At 39.8% G+C, this 11,256-nt stretch overlaps 1 protein-coding gene across 7 annotated transcripts in view; it reads left to right on the plus strand.

Moving 5' to 3' along the window:
- LOC138757652 (alpha-1,3-mannosyl-glycoprotein 4-beta-N-acetylglucosaminyltransferase B-like) overlaps positions 1–10,485 on the plus strand; it is a 180,493-nt gene extending 170,008 nt beyond the window's left edge. For 5 of the 7 annotated variants that reach the window (XM_069925317.1, XM_069925320.1, XM_069925322.1 and 2 more), the window contains 2 exons: positions 5,593–5,705; positions 9,301–9,889. In XM_069925317.1, coding sequence (XP_069781418.1) covers positions 5,593–5,705; positions 9,301–9,324 — 137 coding nt within the window. In that variant the 3' untranslated portion in view covers positions 9,325–9,889. Of the gene's footprint in view, positions 1–63; positions 105–5,592; positions 5,706–9,300 lie in introns of those variants that run through there. The other 2 variants (XM_069925319.1, XM_069925318.1) reach the window with 2 other exon arrangements.
- Positions 10,486–11,256: the final 771 nt, after the last annotated feature.

Genomic DNA, 11,256 nt, shown 5'->3' on the forward strand with positions numbered 1-11,256 from the left:
TTCCTCCAATATTTTATTTAATAAATATATCTTGATTTTCATCATTTCTTTCCAATGAAACAGGCAAATTCCACTGCAGTGAACAATGAAGCTGGATGAACAGAGTGAGTCAGGCACCATCCAAGGATAGAAATGGTCCATCAACATTTCAAGTTGGGGCCCTTTAGCAAGATTAAAGTGGGAAGGGACGATAAGTAAATAAAGGGGACAGTGGCTGGGGAGCAGCGAGAGTTGATAGGATACTGGACAGAACGTGGGATAGATGGAGAAACAAATATGGGAAGAGACCTGGGGTTGAGGGTGGGGGGAGAGTTAAAGAGAACAGGAGCAGGTAAAGGAGAGCTAGAATCAGTGGAACCAGTTAGATGGGTTAGAAATTAGAAAATTAAAAGTTCGTGACTTTAGGTTTAAGAGTGTCTTGGAGAAATATGAAAAGTTTCCCAATTTTGGGGAGTAGTCATGGGAACATACATGAGTCCCAGTTCTGCCTGCTTTTTTGTTGGGGATGCAAAACAGTTCCTGACCCAATGTTTCTCCCCTACATCAACAACTACATGGGTGCTGCCTCTCGTACTTGAGCAGATTTCAACTATTTAATTAACTTCAATGCTACTTCCTCCCCACCCTTAAATTTACTTTGACTATTTCTGGCACCTCTCTTGAGTTACTGGACCTTTCTATCTTCATCTTTATCTGGAGACATCTATTGCAAACCCACTGATTCCTATATCTACATGGATTATACCTCTTCCTACCCTAATTCATGTAAGGATGCTGTCTCTTCCTCCCACTTCTCCACCTCATCTGTTCCAGGGATGAGACCTTCCACTTCAGGACATCCAAAGTCATTTTTACAACACCTTTGCCAACTTCGATAATATCCACAACTTGCCACATTTTTCCTTCCCCGCCCCTTTTGCTCTACTCGGGGATCAATTTCTCCATGACCCCCAGTCCACTTATCCATTCCCACCCATTTTGCATCAACTTGGCATTTCCAGCTGTTACCTCAGAAATGCAAAACATGTCCCAACATCTCCTTCATCTAAGACCATAAACAAACCCTTCAGGTGAAGCTGAATTTTACATGCACCTCATCCAACCTAATCTACTTTATTCCATGCACTGTGTGGCATCCTCTATATCACTAAGGCCAAAGGCAGATTGAGTGACCACTTTACCAAGCGCCTCTGTTCTGTCTGTAGGTCCAAGTGAGTACACCTGGTTGCTAGCCATTTAAATTCCCTTCATCATTCCCACATGGACATATCTGTCCTTAGCCTCATTAATTGTCTCACTAAGGCCAAACGTAAATTGAGAAGAAATGTATCATACTACAGAACAGCCTGAAGGGCAATGCATGAACATTGAATTTTCTAATTTTAGGTAACCTACATCTTGGTCTGTTTCCACTGTTTCTATCTTTCCATTACAAGGTTCTATTCTGACTTTTCTCTTTATCTTTTCCCCTTCCTCCCTTCTTCCCTTTCCTGTTGCTACACTTCTCCCATCTTCTTCCGTCCAGTATCCTATCACCTGTTAGCCCTTCACTAGCCCATCCCTACCTCTTTTTCCACTTTATATACTTCATCTCCTCTTCCTACTTTACTCTCAATAAAGGATCCTGGCCAGAAACATTGACTGACCACTCTATCCACAGAGGTTGACGTTTTGGTTCCTGATGACTGCAGCTGCAGCAAGTGTTGGTTGCTTGAAGAATTCAGGCTCAAAATTGATGGCTTAGAATCTGAGCTTCAAACACTGCAACACATCAGGGAGAAAGAGAGGTACTTGGACCCTGTGTTTCAGGAGACAGTCATATCCATTAGAATAGCTGCCTCAAATTTGGCCAGGGACAAGAGGGTGTGACTGCGAGTGAGGCAGATAGTGGGATCCAATAGACAGTGCTGGAGGAGTCTCAGTCCTTGATCTTGACTCACAAGTTTGAGACTCTTGCACATTATGGATAAGAGTGGGGGCTGTAGGAAGGATAAGCAACTTGATAAGCAACCATAGGTCAGGAAGCCATTCAAGACAGGGAGAAAAGAGAAATATAGTAATAATCAGGAATAGTATAGTTAGAGGAATAGACAAAGATCCCCATCCAAGGGACAGAGTGACCCAAAATCTGTGATGCCTGCCTGGTGCCTGGGTTTGGTACACCTTATCTGGACCACAGACGAATTTTGAGGGGAAAGATCCAGTTGTTGTGGTCCATGTGGATTTGCACGACATAGGAAGAGCGAGGAAAGAGGTTCTGCTAGGGAATTTGAGGATCTAGGGGCCATATTGAAAAGCAGAACCAAAAAGATGATAATCTCTGGATCACTATCTGAGCCACATGCAAATTGGCACAGGATCCAGAAAATTAGAGAGTTAAATGTATGGCTCCAGGATTGGTGTGGGAGAAGTGGGCTCCAATTCATGGGAAATTGGTGCCAGTATTGGGGAAGGAAGGAACTGTTGAAAGGGGACAGGCTCTATCTGAACCACGATGGGACCTGGATTCTAGTGAATTGCATTAACTGGGACTGTGGAGAGGGTTTTAAACTAAATATTAAAGGGTGGGTTCAACAGATTGGAAAGGGATGGATAAAGTAAAAGAGTGCCGAAAGTAAAAGCAAAAGTTAAAAAAGAGAAAGCTAAGAGTAGAGAGGTAAACATCAAGTATAAAAGAGGCAAAGATTACCAGATTTTAAAAGCACACGTATAAGGGCACTTTATCTGAATGCCCGTAGTATTCGAAACAAGGGCAGTTAACTTGTGGCACAAAGGTGTATGATTTAGTGGCTATACAGAAATGTAGTTGCAGAGTGGAGAGGATTGCAAATTAAATATCAAATGATATCAGGTAATAAGGAAGGACCGGCAGGGAGGTGGAGTAGCTATCTTACTAAGGATGAGGTCAAGGCAATAGTGAGAGATGATGGAAGATCTAATGAGCAAAATGCTGAGTCTATGTGGGTCAAAAGGAAAGGGGGGGAAAAATCACTAGTGGGAGTTGTCTATAGGCCACCCAATATTAACAGGCAATAAACCATGAAATATTGGAGACATGTAAGAATGAAACAGCAGTTATTGTGGGGGACTTTATAGATTGGGTGAATCAGTTTGGTCGAGGCAACCTTGACAAGGACTTCATGGAATGCATACATGTGGCTTTCTTGAACCACCTGTTACAAAATCTACAAGGGAATGCTGTCGTGTGATCTGGTCCTAAGAAATGAGACCGGTAAAATCTTGTAGTTGGGGATCCTCTTGGAGCGAGTGATCACAGTATGATTGAGTTTATCATACAAATGGAGGGTGCTATATTTTGGACTAAAACCAGTGTGTAATGCCTAAATAAGGGAAGCTACAAGGAGATGAGGGAGGAATTGGCCAGGGTAGATTGGGAACACTGGCTATATGGAGGGATGGTTGAGGAACAGTGGAAGACTTTCAAAGAGATTTTTCACAGTTCTCAACAAAAGTATATTCCTGTTAAAAGCAAGGACAGTAAGGGTGGGGACAGCCAGCCTTGGATAACTAGGGAGATCAAGAAAGGCATCAAACTAAAAACTTGTGCATTCAAAGTCGCCAAGAGCAGTGGGAAATCTTTAAGAAGCAATTAAAAAAAACACAAACCAAATAATTAAAAAAAGGGAAGGTGAACTGTGAGAAAATATTAGCACAAAATATAAAAATGGGCAGTAAACATTTTTATCATTGTGTAAAGGGCAAAAGGGTGGCTAAAGTGAAGGTTGAACCCTTGAAAGATGAGAAGGGGGAATTGATATTGGGTAATGAGGAAATGGCTGAGGCTATGACTAACTATTTTTGTGTCAGTCTTCATAGTGGAGGACACTTCGAACATGCCAAAAGCAGCTGTTATGGATGTGATGGGAGGTGAGGAGCTAGATGTAATAGCTATCACTAAAGAGGTCGTACTCAGAAAACTTGAAGCTAAATCCCCTGGTCCTGATGGAATGTATCCCAGGGTATAGAAAGAAATGACAGAAGTTATAGTCAAGGCTTTGGTGATAATTTACCAGAATTCTCTGAACTCTGGCCAGGTCCTGGTGGATTGGAAGGAAAAAAGGATGCAGGCAAAAGGCAAAAAACTATAGGCCAGTTAATTTAATATCTGTAGTTCTGAAAATGCTTGAAGCTATTTTTAAAGAACAAATATCAAGGCATCTGGAGCGAAAAGGATCCATCAGGCAGTCACAGCATAGATTCAGTGAAGGCAGATCCTGTTTGACAAATTTACTAGAGTCCTTTGAGGATGCAAGGAGTGTTTACCTGGATTTCCAGAAGGCATTTCATAAAATGCTTCATAATTCCTACAGAAAATAATGATGCATGGAATTGGGGGTGAGGTATTAGCATGGATAGAGGATTGATTAACTAATAGAAAACAGAGGGTGGCTACAGGGGTGTTTTTTGGTTGGCAGTCACTGATGAGTGGGATACCACAGGGGTTGGTGCTGGGCCTGCAACTGTTCACGGTATGCATAAACAATCTGGAAAAGGGGACAGAGTATAGTGCATCTAAGTTTGCTGATGACATTAAATTGAGTGGAAAAGCAAATTGTGCAGGGGATATGGAGAGTCTGCAGAGATATATAAGTGAGTGGGCAAAGGTCTGGCAGATGGGAATACAATGTTGTCAAATGTGAGGTTATCTACTTTGGAAGGAAAAGTAGAAGAATATTATTTAATTGGCAGGCAATTGCAGCATGCTTATGTGCAGAAGAATTGCAAAAGATTAGTTTGCAGGTGCAGCAGGATATCAAGAAGCTAAATGGAATGTGGCCCTTCATTGCTATGGGAATTGAATTAAGGAGCAGGCAGGTTATGCTGCAACTGTACAAGGTACTGATAAGGCCACATCTGAGGTACTGTGAGCAGTTCTAGTCTCCTTATTTGAAGAAGGATGTATTGGCTTTGGAGGTGGTACAGAGAAGTTTCACAGATTGATTCCAGGGATGAAGGGTTGACCTGTGAGGAGAGAATGAGTCGTCTGCACTTTGCATACTGGAATTTAGAAGGATGAAAGGTGATTTTATAGAAACATATAAAATTATGCAAGGCATAGATCAAATTGAGGTAGGAAAGTTGTTTACATTAGTGGGGGAGACCAGAACTAGGGAATGTAGCCTCAAGATTCAGGGTAGTAAATTAAGGATAGAGATGAGGAGGAACTGCTTTTCCCAGTGGGTGGTGAATCTATGGAATTCACTGCCCACTAAAAGAGTGGAGGCTACCTCAGTAAATATATTTAAAATAAAGGAATTAAAGGATATGGGTAAAAGACAGGTAGGTGGAGATGAGCCTCTAATCAGATCAGCCATGATCTCATTGAATGGCAGAGCAGGCTTAACAGACTGTATGGCCTACTCCTGTTCCTATTTCTTAGTTCTAATGATCCGCCGTGTCCCTCCAGCTTCTCAAGTTCCACTGTAGATTTGGGATCAACCAGTATTATTGTCTTTGCATCCCATTAGGGCAATAAATATGAACATCTACTTGATTATCTTTTTGTTGATAGTTAAAGCTATATTAATATTTTGTGGTGTAAATTCTGATCTTGTTTTATTTACTTTCAAGATACATTTAGGAATGGAATTTCAGAGGGTGAAATCGATGGATCGATGGGAAAAATTGAGGCTATTCGATTATTCATCCTTACAGATTCCCCTTTTTGGGTTTTACTGAATGAGGTAATATTTTAAAAGGATACATCATTCAAACTTCCCAAGGGGTCACATGCAGTCAACAATATATTGCTTGCATAAAACAGATAAAACTGCCTTTGTTCCAGCAGCAGAAAGAACCAATTTTATCAGTAGTCCTTGGATCAGTCATTATTGGCGATCATGCCCAAATTTCAGGGCCTGAACTTCTTTGCCTTTATTAAAACTTACTTTAAAAACAGGGGTTCCCAACCTTTTTGTTCCTCTGTACCCCTTGGGCATTTTTATAGATTCGCATGTATCCCTAAAAATTAAGGATTTAAAAAAAAACACGACATTGTGCAATCTGACTGCAGCTTACAACACCATGTATTGTACAGTAGTGGTTATTCTCTCAGACCCAATCTACCCACTGAAAAGTGCAAATGTACATGTACCCCAGGTTGGGAACCCCTGCTTTAAAACATCATTAAGAACTAGCCAAATTTTTCTTGGTGTGCATCCTTACATGTCCATGGTTCATTCCAGGTATTACAGGTAGCTCACCTCTGGGAGAGATGAACAATTCAGTGCTGTAACTGATATCGTCAAAGTAACCAATTTGGTTCCAAGCAATGTCTCATGATTTTTTTTATCAGGATATCAAGCCCACCAACATGAAAGCTCCTACCTTGTTGTCCCTAAATGGGGAAATGACCACACTTCTGGATTTAGACCACACCCCCCCCCAAAAAAAAATAAACAAAAGCTCCAGGTTCATTGGCTGAGCTGGTTTTTAACCCCATTTTAAATGCTTTTGAAACTGAAGTGAATTCTATATATTGTCATGTAAACTTCCTTTCCTGAAAGAGAATGAACTATTGCCCAAATTGTCAAGAATCAGCATCTCAGAAGTTTTTACTATTGTACATTGAGTGGGAGATCCAATGCTAACTTACCTTAAACAATAGAAAAGTTGTCAAATTTGTTGTCAGAATCAGTATTTATTGTTACGAACATGTCACAAAATTTATTGTTTTGTGACATCACAGTGCAAACATTTATATAAACTACCTTAAAAATAAATAAATAAACAGTGCAAGAAAAAGTATTCAAAGGGGGTGTCTGTGATCATTCAGGAATCTGATGGCAGAGGGAAAAAAGCTGTCCTTGTGCCACTGAGTTCTCGTCTTCAGGCTCCTGTACCTTTTACCTGATGGTAGCAGAGTGAAGAGGGCATGGCCTGGGTGGTGAGGATCCTTGAGGATAGAGTCTGCTTTCTTAAGATAATGCCTCTTGTAGACGTCCTTGGTGGAATGAAGACTGGTGTCCATGATATTGCAGGCCACGTTAACAACCCTCTGCAGTTTTTTTTTGTCCTGAGTATTGTCACCTCTGCACCAGACAGTGATGCAACCAGCCAGAATGCTCTCCATGGTACACCTGTCAATTGAGAATGCATAGAATCATTTGGATAAAGGAGTTTATCTAACTAATAAATTTAGTGATTGTGATGGGAAACCTAATGTCAATAAATAACCAAGTTAAAGTTATTGTCAATACAATTCCATGGTGACAGGACACATTTGACAGTCCAGGAATTGGTAGAATTCACAAGCAAGTTGCACTGAAATAAGCAATCTAGTTCTACAGACAGGGAGATATGGATACTCCCCAGGTGTTCGAGACTACTTGGTTTGCTTGTACTGCCTAGCATCTTTGATTCTTTGCATAGATTTTTGCATAAAGAGGAAAATAAAACCACAATAAAGTTATTAGAACACTATAATTACTATCTGAAATAAAATGCCTGCTTACTAATGGGCTTCTAAGAATAGTCGAATAAAGGTTTTTCTGGGCTTTTTGAAAATCATTTTGCTTTTTTCCTTTTTTAAAGTGTTGTCCCAGACTTCAATAGGGATTTTGTATGAAGGCTGCATCTGGCAAATGGAGTCAGGTGACTCAGGCAGCTGGATTTGAAAAGCTCAGATCAGCAGAAAGCTGATTGGGCAATAGAGATCAAATGATCCAGGGAACTTGTGCTACAGGGTGGTATTAATTCACTTCAACTCAGCAGTCTAGAGAGGCAGCAGTGAATAGGAATTATACAACTAATTAGTTTTTTTTTCTTATAGTGTTAAAGACCTTTTACTGATGCAGAAGTGGTATACTTAGCCTAGAAATACTGTAATACCATGGAGTTTTTCAGTGTTTGGGGCAGAGAGAATGGGAATGGTAAGGAGTGGTGTGAGAATTGTGTAATTTTGATTTAACCAGTGCAAGTTGACAGAAATATTGCCTGCTTATGAAATCTAAGTTACCTGTTCATTTCAATTTTTCCAGTAATGTGTGTATGAAAGCAAAGCTACCCACTTATTTAGTGGCTGTACTTATCCAGTGGACACCCTATATTTACAGCAAAGATCTCTTTAAGGGGAGGGAGGTTGTGACTTTAATGAGACTAATTGCTAAAATGGCAAAAGCTAGGAGAAAAATTGTTGTTGAGATGACATTGTAGAGCTTGGTTTTGGAAGTAAAAAGGAGGTAAACCTTGATTTCCCAAGAGGGCAAGAAATGTAGAAGGATGAGGTAAATATCAGGACCATTGTACCCAGGATATAGACATGGATATAATATACCAAGGTGTTTAATGATCCCAAGATGATGGTGTAAAAGCAATATACAAAAGATTTATCATCAAAACTACATTATTCAGACAAATGGCATCCAAATAATAAGGCTGATCCACAATATTGTACAGAAATAGCCGATTTCTGAAAATGTAACTGCCAGCTTTTAAACCCGATCACTATGAAATCTCAACATGAATGCTACCTTCTGTGATTAAAAATGCTGTTCAGTATTCCTCAAGTGTGCATGTATAATGATCTATGTTGGTCCTTCTGGGTCTACATTGTATCTGTAAAGTACACATAGGAAAAGTTGTAAGGAATACAATTATGAGGTTAAGACCTACTTTGAAATTCTTCAGAATCATCCCTGCACTTCTAGCAAGTCTTGAAAGATATCAAGGTTCCATATATCCTCAAATTTAACTTGAGGCCAGGGCAGAAGGTCTGTTTCTGATTGCTCACTGAAGCAAAAGAAACTGGGGTTCTAACTTCACAATGGTGATATGTGGTTATCAGAGTCATTGTGGAGTGCACCAATGGATTTACTCTTACTAACCATTAATAAAATGTTTGTGGAGTAATTGCTGCAAAAATATGTCTATTAAGCGATTCTGGTGTGGGGGGGGGGTGGGGTTCTTAACTTTATGAGAGTGAACACCTTGTGTAATGATGAACTATTTGAGAGCTAAGCAACAGTCTGCCATTATGCCTTTTCCTTTCAGGAAAGTTGGAAGTATCTCTGATACTGCTTTGTTTCCAAGTGCCCATCTGCCAATTGATCTCCATTTATTAGTGCTTGTCTGGGAACATAGGAACATAGGAAGTAGGAACAGGAGTAGGCCAAAAATGGCCCATCAAGCCTGCTCTGCCATTCAATACGATCATGGCTTTGCATGTGTGAAGTTGTATCGTATAGGCCAATGTTCAAATATGTTAAACAGTACATGATGCTGTAGTGTTCACAAATATATTTTTAAAGTATATGTTTTAAATTCTGCATTTTTTAACAGATATTCATTGAGGCAAGTGCATAAAGGAAATTGTGGTCATCCACAAAGCTGGACCTGCTCCTGTGCTTTTCAGTTTGCCTGTGATGGATTTCTTCAACAACTGCACCACCTAGTGTGGCAATATTAAATATCAACCAGAGACGGCGGACATACCAAGATAAATCATAGTCGTGGGATGCTCTTGCTATGCAATAGAAAATCTGAAATTATCTTTGACCAAAGTGATTGAAGCTTATTTATTAAATAATGTTAGGGTCATATTTTTGTTTTACAAGCCTTTCATTTCACTGGAAGAGTAAAATAAAAGTGTAATTTTAGTGAAACTTCAGTGACATTCAGGTTAATTTGTAATTAGTAATAAGTACTTTGTAATTAGTTCTAAGATAAATACGTTTACATTAATTGTAGTGAACTGTTATGATTTCTACCAATCACATTACCTTTTTCTGGAAAAGAGGTGGTTCTTTTATACTTCCTCCTTGTTTCTTCTTGCATAATGTTATTTCTAATTCAAAGTGAGCTGTTTTAGATCATTGATCTGACCAACTGCATTCAATAAACTGAGAGTCTATTTTGTGCCTTTTTTAATTTCAGAGATGAAGGACTCCACTCTTTCATCAATCATTGATTTGCTATATCTGCCAAAAAATAGACATGGTCACTGTGGACTTTAGCAAGGTGTTACACAAAGTCTTTCCTGGACAGTGGTGTACAGCAAAGATCTGTATTAGGTCCATTGTTGTCTGTCTTCTAGATTAACTATTTGGGTAAAAGTGCAGTTAGCAAGGTCTGTAAATTTGTAGATGATTCCAAAATTGATGACATTGTGAATGGGGGAAGAACAAAAGATCATCTTGTAGCGGCCCGCTAACCAGGACGTGACTCAGTACAAGATGGCTGACAACTGCGCAGACCCTGCAGGGGCCAACGACCATCGTCCCAGGTGACCACCTGCATGGCAGGAAACAATGAGCAACAGCAGGAACACCAACAAATCCAAGGCCAGCACTACTGTAATGTCACTCCTGTCAGCAGCAGGTAGAGAATAAAAGCAGAGCTGCTAGTGCAATAAATCAGTCTTTGACTTCTTTGGTGTGTCTCATTCTTTCCGCACTTTGTGGTAGAATGAGCACATCAAGCTCTTGCATCCCGTCCATCTGCAGTCTAGAGACCAAGATATGTCCTGTCATGTTTGCGCAGGGAAAAAAATCTTGCGCGTCACCACGCAGCGGTCCAGAGGAAAAAGGGGCCTCATCTCATAATAATAATAAGCCTGAGCTATTTTTTTTCCTGACTTTTGAGTGCAGGAGGGAGTTTGATCAAATTAATAAGGAGTTTCGACCTAAGAACATTCCGTTTGCCTTACTTCATCCAGCAACAGTGAGGACCACACTCCCAGATGGAGGGAAAAACTTCTTTAAACACGCGGAAAAGTGGCGACATACCTACATAGCTCACCATGAGAAAAATAAAATAACGGTCATGAGCAAGTGGACAGGAAGTCGTAGTTTTTAATGAGTTATCGTGGATATATGTTTTACACCTTTGTCATATTTTCAATTTACATTTGATAGATGAGTTCCAATTTAAACTAATTTCTATAGTAGCTAATTTTTATAGTAACTAGTTTTGAGTTGTTTTCTTTCAAAATTCACCATTTTATTCGAAATTGAATATTTTAATGTTTTAAAACTCATGTTTTCAGATAAGATCCCTCGGCTGGGCAAAATGTTTGCTCATCAGTCAGACATATTGTGTCTAATGGGTGCAGAGTGAACGTCCCATTTTGATGGGGAAGGCAATGCTGAATATTTGGAAGTCAGCTTTGGGTAGGGGGGAGGTTTATTAACCTTGTCATTGCTTTAACCTACTTTTTATTAATTTATCACAAGAGACACATTTTTGCTTGCATAGAGATTCTACAAAGAGGTCATAAAACTTTGGTATATGTATACG

Source organism: Narcine bancroftii, chromosome 3 (genome assembly GCF_036971445.1).
Source record: "Narcine bancroftii isolate sNarBan1 chromosome 3, sNarBan1.hap1, whole genome shotgun sequence".
NCBI classification, from domain to species: domain Eukaryota; kingdom Metazoa; phylum Chordata; class Chondrichthyes; order Torpediniformes; family Narcinidae; genus Narcine; species Narcine bancroftii.